Raw genomic sequence first — 21,400 nt, forward strand, 5'->3', positions numbered from 1 at the left:
TTATAGCGCCTTTTTACTTGTAATTGTGTTTAGTATCTGTATTTGTGTGGAGCCCAGGAGCTCATCTTACATGCTTCCACTTACAGCTAGCCAGTCAGCCTCTCTGATTTGTTTTGTTTTTTTAATAAAACTTTACTTTTCTATCTGACTGAGCAGCCATTTTGGGTCACATTTTACTATGATCTAAGCAACTGTTGCTCAACCAAACGAGCTTGCTGCTGGGATTGCTCTGTGTGAACCTGCAACACCAGGCAAGTTAGGTTGAGTAACATGTGGTCAGATAACAGTAGAATCTGACCCAATATGGCTGCTCAGCCAGATCAAATACGTAATATTTTCTAAAAAAAAATCAATATACCTCATTTAAAACAATCACTAAGTTTCATTAAACCCAGTACGTTTTTTAAAAAAGAGAAGTGAAAATGCAATGACAGTTGTCCTTTAAACATACTTCCCCATTTTAACCATATTTGAGTAAGGACTTTGGCACCTGTTGATATGTTTGTCTATATTGTTTTTTTCCTCCGTTAGTGTTATTTATCCAATTGTACATCACTGCTGAATATGTTGGCACACTATCAATAGTACTTCTTCTTACCGAAAACTTATCTGTGCTTCTGTCTGGAAATAGGAACCCATGCCGTTTTGCGGCTTGCTTTCTTCCTGTTGGGAAATATAACAATATTGTCAACTAGTTTAAATTTGAGGAAGAGGGGTGTACTGCTCTGAAAAAAAAGCCTTACTTGTACCAGATTATTATTTAATTCAGTAACCCTATCATCAAAATTATAGTTTAAAGGAAAGCATTGAATTCAAGGAATTCCGCTGAGAAGCATTTGCGACACACCTGTTTGAGGAGCATTAAATTGACCTTCAGCGAGATAGCCAGATTAAGTCGCAGGAAGAGGTGCAGGCAGCAGCACCGAGGGAGTCTCGGCATTGGAGTACAGGTAAGTAAAAACCACTACGAGGACACCATAGCTTTAGGAATACAGGTTTGTGTTTCAAATCAAGTTATAGTGTGCCTTTAAGACTCAATAAATCTCACAGTAACGTGTGATGTGTTCAGGTGTATCACAAAGTCCAACAGCAAAAATGTCAAGGTAATGGTTGTCTTTGTGAACCAGAAAAATCAGATGCTACAAAATTACAGAATTACTCAGTCTCTGTATCCCTGTCTCCAAACCGTCATGATTTTAGAGGGACAGTTCCAATTTTCAGGTCCTTTACTGCCATCCCACCTTAGTATCGTGGTGTTCTGCTTTTTGGGACACCAAGGAGCTGCCCCCAACATTCATAGCACAAACGTATCATTAGACACGCTGGTACAATGTTTGGGGACCTGGACCCTGCAGGATGCAATGTTTTAGTGCGCCAGCCTGAGTGATGGACAGGCAGCCTTAGGGGCAGCAATGTGGGGTGGTGCTAGTACGTCACTGGCATGGCCCCTTTATCTCCCTTCTTGATCCATAGCAATATAATGCACAGTAATGAACCACATTGTATTGCCCTGATACTGCTAAGACAACAATCATAGTATACAGTTTTGTACAGGGACAACTCAGGCTTTCATCATCCTGAGGTCAGGATAAATAAATCTATACCCTTGAATACTTGAACACTTTTTTGCGTGTGTGTAAATGTCTGGAATTTAATTTATGTAATAAACACTGAAAATGATCTATAACTTGTATTAATGTTTTATTCATAAGATAGAAACATAGAAACATAGAATGTGACGGCAGATAAGAACCATTCGCGCTCTCCCGGTTCTCAGGCTGAAGAGGAGACACTTACACGCCACTTCCCCCCCCCCTTTGGACCGGTGGGGGATATCCCGGTCCCCACCAACACGGGACACTGCAAGGCAAGCCAGCATAGCAGACGCCACTGACCCTCCAAGCAGAATGGAGGCGCCCAAGATGGCGGAGAAGCTCAGTATCTCTACATGTGGCCTGCTACAGCCACGACACAGCGATGACATGCAAACAGCAGTAAGGAGAAAGGGGGAAACACATGGTAAAAGCAATACCCTCGCCACCCCACCTAAAAGCACCCAGGAGTTTTTTGACCGACTCTGCTCTGGGTTATGGTCACAACTCCGGCACAAGATTCGGCCCTTTAACCAAGCGGTCCAGGCACTAGCACTATGGGTCCGACCAGCTACAAGGCGGCAACTACATAAGCACCCACAGCGAGCCCCAAGGGCAGCCTCCAGAAGGGGACGAAGGCAGAGAGCGAAGCAACAAGTAGCGTCGAATCGCCCCTCAGGCACCAGCACTCTCCTTCCCAAGCGACCACAAGCGGCGGAGACAACCCCAGGACAAATGCCTGCCCAGCTCCAGCACGTCCAAGCCACACACAGACAAGAGGGTACCCGAAACCCAGCGATGGCGCACAGCTGGAACCGCACAGCCGCAGCGCAGGAGGTAACCCCTACACAGACAGCCACGGACGGCTCACAGACCTACACCGAAAGCCTACCGAACTCTGGTATCGGGTAAATGGGGACACTGGCAACAAAATGGCAGCCTGCTAAGCCATGGTGCACGGTCTAAGGACTAACTTGCACCCCTGGTACAGTTCATGCTGACCTCCCTAATATTGCAATCACTGACTCGCCCAATTTGTCTTTGTGGTCATTATTACTGCACCCTGTTTATTGCATATTTTTAATGTGTATAATTGAAAAATGCTGAGTTAGACACTATAAGTTCCCTATCTTACTGCTTATTCTAATCACAAAATTTAAGCCTGTCGCTCTTCTGCCCCTTGGTGGATAAACTTAAGCCTACAGAAATCTTTTATTACTAGTGACCTTAACTCGCGTCTTCATGACCAAACGCAGATTTTTGTTATGTTATTCACGATGGCCCTGCAAGTATGCCGACTTAGATGTGTTAAGCGACAGTTATCCAGATGCATGTCTATTAGTCTACTAGACCAATCTTAAATCTGCTAAGCTTAGCGTGTTTAAACTACTTTATTACTGTTCTAAAGCCTGAAATTTCTATGTATTTACACGACGAAATTTGGTAAAACACCCGTGCGTACATGTTTTAAAAATGTCGTAACTTGTGCATAGCTTAACTTACCTGACCAGTACCACTAACGCTGAACTAGCCAGACCTGCTTGCATATTGAAGTTAGCATGTACCTAGCATAAGTAACTAATGTTTTTTTTTTTTTGTTATTTATGTGTAACCCGTCGCCTGACTAGCATGACCTAGCGAGATACTAATCCGGATCCTATGATCCTTAGCTTGTATTCTCAAATTGGAGCTTAACTACGTTACATAAAAAAAAAAAATTAGGCATTGAAAATCTGGAAATGTACTTTAACTTTGTGTATTGTTGTACCAACCCTATAATGTAACTCGCCTTAACGTTTCCTCCGTCTTCTCTTCTGTACCCCATAATATATGCCTTAATAAAAATCAGATTGACAAAAAAGAACCATTCGGCCCATCTAGTCTGCCCAGTTTTCTAAATACTTTCATTAGTCCCTGGCCTTATCTTATAGTTAGGATAGCCTTATGCCTATCCCACGCATGCTTAAACTCCTTTACTGTGTTAACCTCTACCACTTCAGCTGGAAGGCTATTCCATGCATCCACTACCCTCTCAGTAAAGTAATACTTCCTGATATTATTTTTAAACCTTTGTCCCTCTAATTTAAGATTATGTCCTCTTGTTGTGGTAGTTTTTCTTCTTTTAAATATAGTCTCCTCCTTTACTGTGTTGATTCCCTTTATGTATTTAAATGTTTCTATCATATCCCCCCTGTCTCGTCTTTCCTCCATGCTATACATGTTAAGATCCTTTAACCTTTCCTGGTAAGTTTTATCCTGCAATCCATGAACCAGTTTAGTAGCCCTTCTTTGAACTCTCTCTAAGGTATCAATATCCTTCTGAAGATAGGGTCTCCAGTACTGTGTACAGTACTCCAAGTGAGGTCTCACCAGTGTTCTGTACAATGGCATGAGCACTACCTCTTTCTACTGTGTAACGGATCGCCTGGCACCCCGACTTGGTACCTCCGTTAATGGATGCTCCTAGTGCTTCCTGAGGACTCCAAGCACTCTGGCAGACACCATAATCACCGAATCCGAGAAACCTTTAAATTCTCCCAAGCGTATGAATGCTGTAGACCATTGAATAGGAACCATACGAATAGGCTTGTACTCCTAGCAGTCAACTGGAACAGCATGCAATAAATCCTTCCCCCAATAATGAGACGACACATCACTTTGAGGGTAAAACAGGAACTCTCGACTGGCTCATCCAGCCTGGCTTTTATTACAATAATCCACATACAGGCCACACCCAGGGGGAGGCATAAAATAACCAATCACATACATGGTTCAGCCCACACATCCCCTCCCCTCAGATAACATTAAACCCAATTATCCGGTACACTTTTCCAGCCAAGTTCTGGATGTACCCCAAAAACAGGGGGTACACCTTTAAATCCAGCATCGCTGGATAGCCCTTATTCAGGGGGGAAACATATCCAAAATTCAAGTCATTCGGATGAACAGTTCGGCAGATATGGGTTTCCAAAGATTTGACCGACCGCATGGGTAAAGTATCCGAAAACAGTTCCATGCATTTTGGCCCTGCGGTCGGTCACAAACAAGGGAATGAAAACAGACGAATTGCCTGTGTTATAGAGCCTAGAGAGGGTTTGAATGAATTCCCTTGTTTGTGGGGTTCTTTCTACCGAACGGCAGGTCATTCGGTAGTTTCTATACGAATTCCTGGAAGTATGGAGGTCTCAGCGGTGTTTGCCTAGTCAAGTGTCCGATTTTAGTTCCAGACACTCGACGGCAAAACACCGCTGTTCGGTAGTTTAAGATGGCCGCCGCCACGTGTTTGTTTCTCGAATGGCGGCCACCCAGAGGACAAAGAATATATTACAATGCTTGCCAATTACCCGTTTGCAACATTGTTGCAAACTGTAATTGGAGGCACACTTATTCCTGGGTGGTCTGGTTGTTCGGTAGTTTCACTCAATATAATGAATGGAGTGATTCTACCGAACAATCAGGTGAATGCTGCATACATATCACCCAGGTTAAACTTAACACATGAATACATATACAATATTACAGGCAGCACACTAGAACATGCTTCCCAGTCTTAAAGGGACAGTAGTCCCAAAAGTCCCAATGTGTCCATAGATGCTGTTAAAAGGGCCAGTAGCAGCAATATACAGTACAATATGCCCAAATATAAATCTTTAACTGTACCAATTTTCCAGGGGCCATAGTCAGCAGGTAAGAGGCAGGCAGCCAGGCCCCTCCAATGCCCAGTGGTGAGGTAGGTTCCGCCACATACTGCTAATACCTCTCCCTATACAACCAAGCATTCTGCTAGCATTTCCTGCTGCTCTATTACATTGTCTGTCTACCTTTAAGTCATCAGAAATAATCACCCCTAAATCCCTTTCCTCAGATGTTGAGGTTAGGACTCTATCAAATATTCTGTACTCTGCCCTTGGGTTTTTACGTCCAAGATGCATTATCTTGCACTTATCCACATTAAATGTCAGTTGCCACAACTCTGACCATTTTTCTAGTTTACCTAAATCATTTTCCATTTGGCTTATCCCTCCTGGAACATCAACCCTGTTACATATCTTAGTATCATCCGCAAAAAGACACACCTTACCATCAAGACCTTCTGCAATATCGCTAATAAAAATATTAAAGAGAATGGGTCCAAGTACAGATCCCTGAGGTACCCCACTGGTGACAAGCCCAAGCTTCGAATATACTCCATTGACTACAACCCTCTGTTGCCTGTCACTCAGCCACTGCCTTACCCATTCAACAATATTGGAATCCAAACTCAAAGATTGTAGTTTGTTGATAAGCCTTCTATGTGCAACAGTGTCAAAAGCCTTACTGAAATCAAGGTAAGCAATGTCTACTGCACCACCCTGATCTATAATTTTAGTTACCCAATCAAAAAAAATCAATAAGATTAGTTTGGCATGATCTCCCTGAAGTAAACCCATGTTGTCTCTGATCTTGAAATCCATGTGTTTTTAGATGTTCAACAATCCTATCCTTTAACATGGTTTCCATCACTTTCCCCACTACTGAAGTTAGGCTTACTGGCCTATAGTTGCCCGACTCCTCCCTATTACCTTTCTTGTGAATGGGCACAACATTCGCTAACTTCCAATCTTCTGGGACTACTCCTGTTATCAATGATTGGTTAAATAAATCTGTTAATGGTTTTGCTAGTACACCACTAAGCTCTTTTAATAGCTTTGGGTGTATTCCATCAGGTCCCATTGACTTATTTGTCTTTACTTTTGACAGTTGAAAAAGAACCTCTTCCTCTGTAAACTCACGTGTAATAAATGACTCATTTATCCTTTTTCTTAACTGAGGTCCCTTTCCTTCATTTTCATCTGTAAATACCGAACAAAAATATTCATTGAGGCAGTCAGGTAGACCTTTATCCTCATCTACATACCTTCCTTCTTTTGTTTTTAATCTAACTAATCCTTGTTTTACTTTTCTTTTCTCATTTATGTATCTAAAAAAGGTTTTGTCCCCCTTTTTTACTGACTGTGCTATTTTCTCTTCTGTGTGTGATTTGGAAGCTCTTATAACTTGCTTAGCCTCTTTCTGCCTAATCTTATAGGTCATTCTGTCTTCCTCACTCTGGGTTTTTTTATAATTACTAAATGCTAACTTTTTGTTTTTTACTATTTTGGCTACATCTGTGGAGTACCACAGTGGTTTCTTGAATTTTTTGCTTTTACTGACAAGCCTAATGCAATTTTCTGTTGCCTTCAGTAGTGCAACTTTTAAATAATCCCATTTCTTTTGGACTCCATTTAAATTGCTCCAGTCTGATAATGACTCCTTTACACATATTCTAATTTTGGAAAAGTCTGTTTTTCTAAAGTCTAAAACTTTTGTTTTTGTGTGGTGTGACTCAGTCACTGTTCTTATATTAAACCACACTGACTGATGATCACTGGATCCTAAACTTTCACCTACAGTAATATCTGATACCAAATCTCCATTTGTTAACACTAAATCTAGTATGGCCTCTTTACGAGTTGGCTCCTCAACGACTTGTTTTAGAGACAATCCCAGTAGGGAGTTTAGAATATGTGTGCTCCTGGCACAAGTAGCTATTTTTGTTTTCCAATTTATATCAGGAAGATTAAAGTCACCCATGATGATAACTTCCCCCTTCATTGTCATTTTAGCTATTTCTTCAACTAGTAGATTATCTAACTCTTCAATTTGTCCTGGGGGCCTATAAATCACACCTACACGAGTTACTGTGTGATTACCAAATTCTAACGTAACCCAAACTGACTCTATGTTCGCCTCACTAACCTTTATTAGGCTAGATTTTATGCTATTCTTTACATACAGGGCCACCCCTCCCCCTTTCTTGCCTTCCCTGTCTTTTCTATATAAAGAGTACCCTGGTTTTGCTATGTCCCAGTCATTTTTCTCATTATACCATGTCTCATAACAGCGACTAAATCTACACTATCAGTTGCCATTATTGCCACAAGTTCATGGATCTTATTCCCTAAACTGCGAGCATTTGTAGACATGACTCTAAGCTTATCATTTTTTAACACACTTGCTACAGGCACCTTCTGTCCTTGTTTTGGGGGACAATTGGATTGATGTTTTATCACCCTTTTGCCCCCCCCCTCCTAGTTTAAATACATCCTAGCAAAACCTCTGAACTGCTCACTGAGAACATTTGTTCCCTTTTGAGAAAGATGCAAACCATCTTTTTTGTACAGTTTATTTCCATTCCAAACAGAGCTACCATGAGCAATAAAGCCAAATCCTTGCTCCCGACACCATTCACCAAGCCACAAGTTAAAGTCCCTAATACGCATCCGCCTGTCATTCTGAGTGTTATGCACAGGCAGAACTTCAGAGAATGACAGTGTGGAAGCAACCTGCCGTATATCATTGGCAAAAACACTAAAAACTTCCTTAACCTCTGAAACCTCATTGCAAGCCAAGTCATTTGTCCCTAAATGGACAAGTACATCCAATTCCCCTTCCTGCTTTGCTTGCTTAACAATATTACCGATACGTCTCCTGTCTCTGTGAGCAGTAGCTCCGGGAAGACACCTCACAAGACCACCATTGTCCATCTCCACACCTCTTATGATGGAATCCCCCACCAACAACTGCTTTCTATTAGGCCTCACCATAGTCTTCAAGCCTCTCTGCACAACACCACTAGCCTCAGTGCCTCTCTGCACAACACCACTAGCCTCAGTGCCTCTCTGCACAACACCACTAGCCTCAGTGCCTCTCTGCACAACACCACTAGCCTCAGTGCCTCTCTGCACAACACCACTAGCCTCAGTGCCTCTCTGCACAACACCACTAGCCTCAGTGCCTCTCTGCACAACACCACTAGCCTCAGTGCCTCTCTGCACAACACCACTAGCCTCAGTGCCTCTCTGCACAACACCACTAGCCTCAGTGCCTCTCTGCACAACACCACTAGCCTCAGTGCCTCTCTGCACAACACCACTAGCCTCAGTGCCTCTCTGCACAACACCACTAGCCTCAGTGCCTCTCTGCACAGCACCACTAGCCTCAGTGCCTCTCTGCACAACACCACTAGCCTCAGTGCCTCTCTGCACAACACCACTAGCCTCAGTGCCTCTCTGCACAACACCACTAGCCTCAGTGCCTCTCTGCACAACACCACTAGCCTCAGTGCCTCTCTGCACAACACCACTAGCCTCAGTGCCTCTCTGCACAAACCCACTAACCTCAGTGCCTCTCTGCACAACACCACTAGCCTCAGTGCCTCTCTGCACAACACCACTAGCCTCAGTGCCTCTCTGCACAACACCACTAGCCTCAGTGCCTCTCTCCACGACACCACTACACTCTGAAAGTGCAGAAAATGAATTATGTAGAGCAACAGACTGTGCAATATGCCTTTTATCCACAACTCCAAGTCTACCAGATCCTACAGTAATCCATCTGCCATTCCTAGTATGTCTCTGCGGCAGTGGCTTTGCAGCAGTTCCAGCCTGAGTTTGTTTACCAGATAATTTACAAATCTCAGACTTCAAAAATACAATCTCCTGCCGCAAAATAGAGAACTGTCTACAGATTAGACAACAACCAAACCTCCAAAAAGTGGAACGTGAAACAAATGCAAAGCAACTATTACACTGAACTAAGTCTGCCATTCCAATGAGGTGAATAATTTAAATCAAACAAACCTTAACTTTTTATTTATCCTCCTGAATACCTCGGATTACCTCCAGGTTATCTCCAGAATATCTCCAACCACACACAGACTTAGAAGCAACACTCTCCAGAATATCTCCAACCACACACACACACTTAGAAGCAACACTCTCCAGAATATCTCCAACCACACACACACTTAGAAGCAACACTTAGATGAAGCAACCAAGCTCTATTAGCCAAGCTAATGACAACTACCATTATATACTCCTAAAATCACCTCCCACTAGGAATGTTTAACACCTGGGTAGGCCTCTGCTTATTAGCAAACAATAGCTAATTTAAATAGCAATCAATAGCAAGTAGCTACCTAATCCAATCAAATGCCAACAGGAAATCAAACCTTGTGCAGTCGGTAACCTTTTCCTACAGATGAATCTTACCTGTAACAGTAAAAAAGAACTCTTAGCACAACTCTTAGACAGTTGAAGCTTCTGTAAAACTCTCCAGAATATCTCCAACCACACACACACTTAGAAGCAACACTTAGATGAAGCAACCAAGATGCTTTATTGTCTTTTAAATTTATTTTAAAAATGTAGCAAATTACATAATAATCCAATTCAGACATGGCAACACCAAAAACAAAATTAGCAAATAAACAATAGAGATCCAAACATTGTTTTATGTGCTTTCTGTACGAAGGCTGGCAGGTGCAAAGGACAGAGCGTATAACTTTTACAAGGAGCTAAGATGGATGCAACTAGTTGCAGGTAAAGATACATGGATTTAAATTTTATTTTTGAGGTGGTCTGGGTGCAGTGGCCCTGTGCAGTTTTTTTTAACTGCAATGTTTCCATTGCATGGTTTAATCCACCTGAAAGCCACTAAAGGTGCTTCCGCTGCACAGACCGAGTAAAACTGACGAGTCCCATGATGTAGAAGTTCATAGGAAAGCATTGAATACAATGAGGATGCATGCGCATCAGGTCCCGAGCATTGGATTGGACCACTGCCGGAGGAGGCCATTCATCGAGGGAGCCTTGCCGCTGGAAAAAAGGTATTTTAATTTATTCATTTTTGTTGCAAACCTTCTCATAACTAGGGACAGGTGTACTATAGCATTAGGAATACAAGATTGTATTCCTAACACTACAGTGTTCCTTTAAAGAGATACAATCCTGCTGAATGGGATAGGTAGGATTTAAGTGTAGTGTTGTAAATCTGGGGTCTGATTTAGATACAGTGACTTACCTGTTTAAGACACTTCACTGCATACGTATTGCCTGTCCTTCGGCCTTTGAAAATATCAGCAAATTCACCACAATGTATTTTATTGCCACTACTGAATCCCTCAGTGGCTTCCTTTACTTCCGCTCCTGTCCAAAGCTTACAGGAACTACTTGGAACCAAGCTACTCTCCTGCTGTGGGATACTTAGAAGCTAAGAAAGGGATTTCAGTAAATCATGAGACTATGTACATTATGTTACCATGACATTTTTCAAATTCTGTAACAAAGCTATATAATTCAAGATCCACATTCAAATCACATGCTGAACAAACACCTACCTCCTCACTGGGTGACGCCATATCCACGCTTGAGTCTGACTGATCTAACTGCACGGAGTTGAGAAGGAGCAGTGGTGGAGGAGGAGGTAGAGGTGATACAACAGGCAAAGCTGGGATATCTGGAATAGAGAGGTAGAAGCAGTCCTAAGTTAGTCTTTTAACTCAGGCTATCCAACTGATGGCCAGTCTCCACCAGTCAATAGCTGCCTCTAATTCAGTCCTCACTGTGTAAGGAGCAGTGATAGTCCTTCAGAAAAAGCTGGTATTGATAATACCTAGTGCCAGCTAGGTTTGATAATACATTTCCATGGTACTTCCCGAAACCTTAGAAATAAGCAGGAATAAGAAGCTATGATTCCAGTCTTGGGACAATACTTACAGAATTGTTTACTTTCAGGGTTATATTCTTACTAAAGTGAGAATTCAAAGTACATTTCAAATGTACGGTCACATTAGTTGAACTGAAAGCATAGCTGACTTAGAGAATGTTTAAAGTTCGACTGTTTTGAGTTTAGATTTGAAATTCACTTTGAACTTTCACTTTAGTGAATAACTAAGACAGTACAGACTTAGGTTCAAGAAGTTCTTGATGAAGAATTCATGACTTCTTTGGAAGTTTAGAACAAAGGTTTTTTTGTTTTTTTTTTATGAGCCACGATAAGTTGTAGACTACAAAATTGTGTAATATTTGTGCTATATTTTTTTCAACTGCACTTACTCTTTGAACCAAAAATTAAACATCTACTTTACATATGTCAGTCTCAAAGCTGATAACATTGTACCCTTATTATTATTATTATTATTATTATTGGTATTTATATAGCGCCAGCGCTAGTGTGTTTTTATTTAAACTGACACAAGAGAAGTTGAATCCCATGGATGATATAGGACAGTTGCGTGGAAACCTTAACGCCCTTTTTCAATTAAGAAAATGTATGATTTAATCAATCATGTATCAGTTGACACAGGATAACATTGAACTTGTTATGAATGTAGATATATTAAGTACAAAGGCAAAAAAAATATATATATTTTTTTGTTATTTATGCAATTTATATACATATTGTATAAACAACACATACGATCTTCCTCTTCCCTGTATCTTAATCCCCCCCAATAATACATGTCATATATTTGAAGAAAAATAAAATATTGAAGTGTATGAGCATTAGCTGAGTAGTGATGGTATTGCATGTTTGAGAGGGTAGGGATAGAAAGATAGACTTCATGGGGTGAGGAGGCACAAGAGGGATGAGAGAGGCTGATGAGGGAGTTGAGGGGAACGTAGAGGGGAATGACAAGAGATGAAGGAGGGTTGAATAAAATGGAAAAATTGAAAGGGGAGAACATTGGATAGGAGAAAATAAATGGGTAAAGATTAAAAAGACAGTCTAAGCACCAAAATCCTTTAATTTGGAAATGATTTGGGGGGCAGAAATGCTGCCCTCTAGAATTGTAAATTGAAACAGGTACGATTTGGAGAAATGGCACTACTCACATTTTGCGATAACAATGTATAATAGAGGCTATCTGACTGGGCTTCACACAATTAGATTCAATTTCAGTGCTTTCCATGCTGATGCCAGACACCGTGTGCATGCATTATGTCTATAGAAGAAGCATGGGATTGGCAGATAGAAGTAATTGCGGACTGTACATTTGCTCTGTGTCCTCTCCTCAGTACCTCTCTATGAGAAGTATCTGATAGAACAAAAGTTATCAAGATAGACTACATCAGAGGAGCACTGGGCTGCATCGAGGAGCCTGTGTCAGTTTTAATCAATTTAATAAAATAAACAAACAAAGGTGGCAGTAATCTATATAGGTTAAGGAACCCTATCTAATAATTAAAAAAAATAATGTTTCCCTTTTAATTGTTAGTTTGAAAATAGAGATGGTAAGAGGTTGTAGATGTAAAGATTTAAGTGAGAATATATATATATGAGAATAAAAAAAGGCAACAGGAGTGTTTATAATGCTTTAATAAGGAACTCAAGGTTGAATTTGAACCTGAATTTTTAAAATACTGTGTATTAAATATACTATGCAATCTCCTGTCATGCTATATAACGTCCTTGCTGTGACAAAGAATTCAGCCAATCAGAGTTCTCTCATACAATACTATGGGGAAACAGAGAGTATGCCTATGCAGTGCTCGTGCTGTATTGGTCCAAGCCTCTTCACATGTTGGTACAGCAATGAAGATGGACAGGAGTGTTCTTACTGATTACAGGAGCGTGCACTCTAATATCCATGAGTGATAGAACTAACTAATATATTCAGTACCTGAACTGGATGAGACTTGAGTTTTCGATTCACTTGACCTATTGTTCTTCTCACATGCAGATAAGATTCCTTCTTTTTTGTCGACAGCTGGAGATGCCTTTGCTAAGAATGAAGACTGTAGTTTAGGAAAATGTCACATACGTGTCACATAATAACTAATGCCTTAGGGCATGTACACAGAGAAAGCCAGCATTATTGGGTAACTGCATCAATTAATGTTTTTTTATTCTGTGTGGACAAGTGGTAGAAGACATCTTAAGCTCTATGAAGACTTTGGTGGTTTTTCTGTACCTTATTTAATCCTAGGAAAATGTGCAACACTTATTAGAACACTTCCAGCACCATAACCACTAAAGTGCACTGCAGTGTTTATGGAGCCAGAAGTGACCTGGTGTCCCTCCAATGTACATAGTCAAACCATTTGCTGAAGGATTGACCACTTATCTCGGTGCTGGCCACCTCCTACATGACATATGTCATAGGTTTTCTGCATTGAGCTAAGTCTGGAAGTGCAAAGCTTTTATTATTGACCGCGAGTGATGAGCTAACCCTCTCAGCCAATGAGCTAGCCTGTACTATAGGGCCTTAGCTCAGGAAAATTAACAGGATCTCCTAGCAGAAGCTTCCAGCTCTCAACGGCAGAAGTTGAATATAGAAAAATCCAGGCACTCCAACGAATTCCAAAGAAAGGCAGTTTAATTGGACCCAAGAACTAGCAAGCAACGTTTCAACCCCTTAGGGCCTTTGTCAAGCTCAAGTTCAAGCTTGACAAAGGCCCTAACGGGTCGAAACGTTGCTTGCTAGTTCTTGGGTCCAATAAAACTGCCTTTCTTTGGAATTCGTTGGAGTGCCTGGATTTTTTCTATATTCAAATTCTATATTTGGTCCTTTCTGGTACTGGGACTTATCCAGTATAGCACCCAGGATTCCAGCACGAAGGGTTGAGTGCACTTCCACTATATACATACGGCTCAACAGCAGAAGTCACCTGTGCACTCTGGACCCCAGGAAGTTGTCAGATAGATTTACTAGTTACAATGGGGGGCACGGGTGTCAGAGCACTCCTTGCACCATAAGCACTACAGCAAACTGCAATGGCTATGATGCTTGTAGTGTTTCCTTAAAAATGTTGAGAAAATAAAATTTAAATATTGCCCACCCTAGGACGATCAACTAAATACAGGTCTATCTGGTAGCCATGGATCATATACAGGTCGACCGAATATAAGGTTTAACCGTACTGCAGTTCACTAACCTATCTAGGGCACAGCCCGGTCATGGGATAGTTAGAAAACAGTAGTCCCAACTAACAGACCTACGGACAGATCACCATACCAATGTCTATATTCTCTAGGGGGAATGTGTGGGGGAATGGTGCGGGCTCAGACTACATAACTATTATCGGCATGGATTATGTTCTATCACTGTTATTATTTACTGTTTCTGTTATTTTTTTTTCTCCTTTCTCCCACCGGTTCAGTGACTATTTTAGTAAATCCTGCGTACCTGGAAAAGGGGCTACAAACCACACTAGACAAGACAGTTGCTTATACACCAACTCAAACACCTTCCCTATTCATACTATGACATGATTAGGGACAACTACAAAGTATAAATGTGAATAGTGGAAATATTGCTAAACTGAAATATGCACATCTATATTATATATAGGCTATTTCACACACACTGAGGGTTGGGCACCCCAAAACATAAACAAATAAATAGGTAAAAACACAATTTAGTTTGTTATGGTTGGTATTTTATATTTACATTTTATATTGAATTATTATTTTTACTATCAAGTAAAAATGTTCGTCATATTTATAAATCCTTGGTACGTATGGTCAAGGACAGAAGGAGAATGACAAAGGGCTTCAAGCTTTGCATTAAAATATTGCTTGCTCATTGCTTATTCAATCCTCTGCCAATCCAGAGCTCTGCGACAAACAGACAAGGGTTACAATGTACAATTACAATATTCAGCTTACCCTGCAACAGAATGTCCATGGCTCTATACAGCTCTAAATCTCTGAGAATGTCTACCAGGTCCTGAATAGTTGGCATCCTCTGTCCCCAAGACCACAAAAGTTCTCTGGTGATGCTGATCCCCGTCCTTTGCAATAAGTGAATCCTCCGCAAGGCCAATGTGTCGCTGATAATGTGTGATGCTTGTGGAAACAAAAATAATTCCGCTTTTAGCATATCAACAAATAACTCAGCAAATGCATCTCACGTGCCTCTAGGTACAACATTTTCAGGTGTCCCTAGTCAGGCATTCCACCTCTCACTCTCTCTCCTCCTACACATAAAAAATGCTACATTAACCACATGGCAAAATGAAAAAGTATCTCAAAATATATTTCAAATTGAAAATACACATTTGTAGCTAGGAGAGGTAACAAGAGTAGACAGGTGCCTATAGGCAGTTACCTACTCAGCCTAGTGGCACGTCCGGCCTGCAGGTATGCCTGCGTGAGATGTAATCAGGAAGAGGAATGGAAATGGAAAAAGAGATCTGTGCTGTCACTGCTAACACAGATCTGCAGATATGTGTGGCCTACCCTTCCCTTTTACTAATGCTGAGCTCTATAACATAATATGATATCTCAATACATTGTGTCAACCTGAATGCTGGACCATGAAGAAACAGTGATACAGAGGACTGATAGTGAAAATGGCTCTAATGCTCCCTGACACATATAATCAGGAATTGGCATGTCAAGATAGATATTGATATGGACTGAGAAGTGGAAGCATTCTCCCAATATTTAACATTACGAGATATACGGACTCACTTGTGTAAAAAAAAACTTCAGTTCTTAACCTGGGTCACAAGTGTCCCTTTCACCACTTCTTTCCCAGTGGTCCTCAGTATCATTTACCGAGTACATTGGGCTGTGTCCATACCATAATATGCCCTTTGTGCTTATTGCTGAGGCAAATGATTGATTCCTCCATAAACCTTCACAGCAGACCGTCTCCATCAAAACTGCATATCTTCTCACTTCCCACAAGAATATTAATAGATAATATAAAGAAAAAAAAGAAAATAATATAAAGCTGCTATAAAAGTTAAATTGTAGTCCAGCACGTTTAGGTTGCTTGGTTTGTTAACAAAAGACATCTTACCAAAACGCATCCATTCCCATTCATTTAAGCAGTCCATACAACGACAGAACTCTTCCATCACAATCGGAGGGATGTCCAGAATCTGTGTGGAGGAACTGATACCTTGAGCACCTTCCATGCTACAATACGCAAGATGTCACCCAAACTCTGCTCCAAAGGATGAGAAGAACATCTATTATAATGACTAGTATAGTAGCAATGCAGTACAATAAAACCATAAAGGGGTCACGTGAAGACTACATTCTACAATTGATTTACAGCATAAAATTTTCAAATGTGTCTTAACTTATTACCAGCTATTTTAATTTTAAAAGACACTCCAAGCACCATAATCAGTACAGCTTATTTTGTTTGTTATTGTGCAAAGAATCTTTGGGCTCTGTCACCAAACTAGTGTTTGGTTTCAAGCAATTTGATTGGGCCTTTTCCAATGCCTGAATCCCAGACCCTCTGCTGTAGCATGGATAAGAAGATAGAGATACAGATTTTCAGGATACCAGTGAGGTCCAAACGAGTTCATATAATCTATTGTGCAGTCTTCCAGCCTTAGTGATAATGTGCAAAATGTGGGGAAAGTCCCACATTTCTGAAGAACAATTGTGCAAAGTCTGGGAAATGCTACATGTAAGGTGACCAATGCTGGCCATAGAGTGGATCATAGGCCGCCACTGGGTTTACCTTCTGCCAAGATACCTGTGGATGCAGGATCCTCTGCTGATGCCATGCTCCATTTTGGTGTAAATCTTCAGACTGTTCCTTCTCCTTGTATTGACGCAGTGCTTAATTTCAGCGTCAATATTGACGTAGCATGCTGCTCTCTTATGCCCTTGGACAGTGTCATTTATGTGTGTCGTTTTGGAAGTTGATCCCTATTCCATCATTCCAGTGATGTCAACACACACGTTTTGGCATCACCAGAATGATGTTGACCGATTGTTTTCTTTTTATACATAAATATCTGCTGTTCTAATTTACCTGTGTCCTGTCATGGTTTTTGATACCCAAGAGTGCATTTACTATCTAATATACCATTCATTAGTTGTGAACTGACTCTGTTTGGACAATTCTGACTTTTAGTACCCATAGACATTGGCTTGCCTTATTGTTCTAAGTTCTGAACTCCTTGACATCTTCCTGTTATTAACTTTGTTTCACCTGCTTGCAGGTGTGTTCTCACCCTCCTGGCACCCTCATTCACCTTGAGTCACACCTGATTCTTTTCTTATGCATCACGGCTCTCTGTACTGCCTGTAGGCACTAATAAAATCTCAGATCCCCTGCCTAGGCCTCATTCTTGGTCCTAATCACATGCAGTCTTCCATAACCCCTCTGTCTACAAATAAAATACTATACTTTACTGAGAGTCACTGAGAGATTATCGTCTTGCAAAAGAAATGTCTCTGGAGTGTTATTAAAATGATAGGAAGTATATTAATTCCATGTAATTATGGTAATGAGTGTTGGTCTCTGAATCAATTCACCTGAGTGAAACCTGCTCTTATCGTTCACTTATTTTAAATAATATGATACAAGGGTATTGTAAAGACACACTTATCAGAAGAAACATGCATTCACACTGTACCTTATTGAATGTTTCCTCCCAGTTTTGTATTCTGGTGATAACTTTGCAAGTTCCTGGTGTCCATTTCAGTAACAGAACTTGTGTCCTTTGGTCATCTCTTGTGAATGAGGACAGCTAGTAACACCAGCAGGGAACGGGATTCATGCAAAACCAGGGCAAACAGACACATTAGATGTAATGATTTGCTCTAGCACATTCACAAGCAGAGATAGCACTTCCTCTTCTCTGCAGTTTGTGCGTTTGCAGGGAAAACCGGTTATTCAGGAAGTTAAACCAAACAAATTAACTACTGCTGTTCAGTGGTGAAGTCATCAATGCACAATATGATCAATGAGCAAAATAATGTATGGTAACACAGGCTTCATAATTATATAGCCTGGTTTACAATTATTACTGAATTAAGTACTCAATGCAGTGTGATGTTTATGGTCAATTCCATATGGGGCAACAAGAACTAGAATATGGTTCTATATAGGAAAAGTTAAATATATTGTGAATGCCCCTCTTCCATGACTTAGTGTCCTTATCTTAAGCAAGATAGAATGTTATATTTATATCAGAAAGCTTTGCACCATTAAAACTCACAGCAATGTACAGCGTACCACAGTATGAGCATTCTACAAAGCCCCACACATCAATAAAACTAATAGTAATATGCAGTGTGTATTACTGATCGCTTTGCAAATACATTCACAGTAATATGAGTTTTGTATGAGTGAGTGTACCATAGAGCTCTACACCAATTAAACCAAATTACAAGGTATTACATATAAATTATATATGTTTTTGAAGGCCTTATAACAGTGTTTTTATTTGTGGGGATCAAACAAATGTGAAGGCTGGGCCTGCAGTTGTGGGAGGGGCATGTTACCTTCTTAAACCCCCTCCTAATCTTCCTCAGTCCGTTTTTCGGCGATTCACATGTCGGGTCGTCACGCCTCTCCTTTCCTGTTCCTCGTGGCTCAGTTGTTCTGGCTCCCCTGCTGCTCGTGGGTGCACGGTCCTCCTGGGCTCTGCTAGGTCTCCATGTTTGCAGGTTTTCGTGGGTCCGGGGGGAGGAGGGGCGCTGCTGGCGGCTCGGCTTGCCGCACCTCTGTTTCGGGCGTTCTTGACTGTCGGCCCCCTCGCTGCCGGCGGCGCTGTCGCGGTTTACGCGTCCGCGCTCGGCGACGGTCAATGTGTGGATCGTGTTTGTTTGCCTACATACATCGACAGCGGTGACAGTTTGTTTTCACTGTGGGTGCATGTTGAATGATGGGTGAATGGAAAGGGAGGGTGAGTAGTTGCTTGCTGTGTTGCAGTTTTTCTTTAAACGTGCTGCAGTTTGCCTTTTTGACATGCCGCTGTTTCTACTTTCAAATCCACATGCCGCAAAGACAAAATGTGATTTAAAGGAACAAAAAACAAAATACCAGACAATCTAGATGCATTAAGATAGAAATTACGTCAACCATTACTATTTCTAGGCAAGCAAGCCTGGCTGACACTGTCCTTTTTTTTTTCACGTACAGCTTGTTTCGCTGATGTGCTTGTTTAACGCCCAGTAGAAGTTATGGGTTAATTGTACTGACATCAGTACCTGCGTAACTGTCATTTTCTTTAATAATTTGCTTCTGTTGTACATGCATATTTCACTCAAGCATTCCTCCCATGATGCCATATGTAGCGGATTGGTACCGGGCTGTCCCACGACATGTATGAGAATAAGTGTATTTGGTCATATGGCTGGTTTAATGTGTATGTACATGTATAGAAAGCATGGTATCCGGGTATAATGACAGTTAAATGTATGTAAAGAATTGTATTCCTCTAGTTGTTCGGTAGAATCATTCAAATAAAACAAGGGAATGAAACTACCGAACAACCAGACCACCCAGGAATGAGTGTGCCTCCAATTACCGTTTGCAACAATGTTGCAAACAGGTAATTGGCAATCAGTGCAGTGTGGTCTTTGTCCTCTGGGTGGCCGCCATTCGGGAAACAAACACGTGGTGGCGGCCATCTTAAACTACCGAACAGCGGTGTTTTGCCGTCGAGTGTCTGGAACTAAAATCGGACACTTGACTAGGCAAACACCGCTGAGACCTCCATACTTCCAGAAATTCGTATGGAAACTACCGAATGACCCGCCGTTCGGTAGAAAGAGCCCCATAAACAAGGGAATTCATTCAAACCCTCTCCAGGCTCTATAACACAGGCAATTCGCCTGTTTTCATTCCCTTGTTTGTGACCGACCGCAGGGCCAAAATGCATGGAACTGTTTTCGGATACTTTACCCATGCGGTCGGTCAAATCTTTGGAACCCCATATCTCACGAACCATTCATCCGAATGGGCTAATTTTTAAGTATGTTGGTCCCCCAGAATAGAGCTATCTGGGGATGTTGGATTTGTGGATGTACCCCAAGTATTTAGGGTACATCCAAAACTCGGGGAAAACTGTGTACACAATAAGGGGATTATGATGCTAGAGGAGGGGAGGAGATCTGGGGGAGGTTACTACTTAGAGATTGGATAATGTCTTAAGTGTTAGAACCTCCTCCCTTGCATGGGAGAGGGCTTTATAAGGAACTGTGGAATAAAGCTTGTCAGTCTACTCCTGAAACTGTGTGTCGTCCAGTTATTGGGATTGCGATGGGGATACTGCTGTATTACTTTACCTGCTGGAAACCTTGCCTATGGACTTAACATCACCTTGTTCCTGAGCCTCACTGGAATCTCTAGTGGAGAATAGCTGTGCAAGATCGGCTCTCCGCTACATTGGTTGGCAGCGCTGGGATCCAAACTCACAGAGGAACAAGCGTAAATGGAGTACGGATGGAGATTGATTTTTCTACGCTAAAACGCTCCACGCTAAAGGACCTCCTAGAGGCAAGGGGTATACAAGCCAGCAATAAGAAGAAAGCAGTACTTGTTACAGAACTCATGGCAGAGTACAGAATGGAGGGCGATTCAGTTCCGGCACAGAGGGAGCCGGGAGGAACACCACAAGGATCGGAATTCCAGAGGCAGGTTCAGTTCAGGCTATCCTTTTATGGGGAAAACCCCCCAACAGAAATTGTTACCAGGACAATGGCCGAGGTACAAGAATTCATCCTAAGGACACAGGCACCAGAACAAAGCTCTGCAATTAATGTGCCACAGGAAGGTAAGCCTAAAATACCATACCAGGCTTTTAAAACATATGTGGAGGCAGAGGAAGATATAGACGCTTTCCTGCAAGACTTTGAAAGACTGTGTGCACTGCATAAAATTAACGCAGAGGACTGGGTACCTATTTTGGCCGGAAGGTTAACCGGGAGGGCAGCAGAGGCATATCGGACTGTACCTAATGACGAAATAAGGAATTACAGTAAAGTGAAAGAAATTATACTCGCCAGGTATGCTATAACACCCGAGGCATACCGGCGGAGGTTCCGGGATCTAAAGAAAACAGAGAAGGACTCGCACGCAGAGTGGGCATGCCGATTACAGGGGGCAGCGCTCGGGTGGGTGCAAGCTAGCAAGGCACGTTCTATGGAGGATGTAATACAAATGTTGCTGATGGAGCAGTTCTATGAGGGAGTAACCAATGAGGTCCAGGAATGGGTAAGGGACAGAAACCCTACTTCCC

The 21,400-nt window shown here is 41.6% G+C and overlaps 1 protein-coding gene across 1 annotated transcript in view; it reads right to left on the minus strand.

Moving 5' to 3' along the window:
* Positions 1 to 18,011, minus strand: part of IRAK2 (interleukin 1 receptor associated kinase 2) — a 39,243-nt gene extending 21,232 nt beyond the window's left edge. Inside the window, exons 1-7 of the mRNA XM_063426325.1 lie at positions 17,789 to 18,011; positions 16,207 to 16,353; positions 15,066 to 15,245; positions 13,078 to 13,179; positions 10,792 to 10,910; positions 10,476 to 10,664; positions 599 to 663 (exon numbers count right to left, since the gene is read on the minus strand). Of these exons, the coding sequence (XP_063282395.1) occupies positions 599 to 663; positions 10,476 to 10,664; positions 10,792 to 10,910; positions 13,078 to 13,179; positions 15,066 to 15,245; positions 16,207 to 16,324 (773 nt within the window). The 5' untranslated portion in view covers positions 16,325 to 16,353; positions 17,789 to 18,011. The remainder of the gene's footprint in view (positions 1 to 598; positions 664 to 10,475; positions 10,665 to 10,791; positions 10,911 to 13,077; positions 13,180 to 15,065; positions 15,246 to 16,206; positions 16,354 to 17,788) is intronic.
* Positions 18,012 to 21,400: the final 3,389 nt, after the last annotated feature.

This window comes from Pelobates fuscus, chromosome 7 (assembly GCF_036172605.1).
Source record: "Pelobates fuscus isolate aPelFus1 chromosome 7, aPelFus1.pri, whole genome shotgun sequence".
In the NCBI taxonomy this organism is placed as follows: Eukaryota; Metazoa; Chordata; class Amphibia; order Anura; family Pelobatidae; genus Pelobates; species Pelobates fuscus.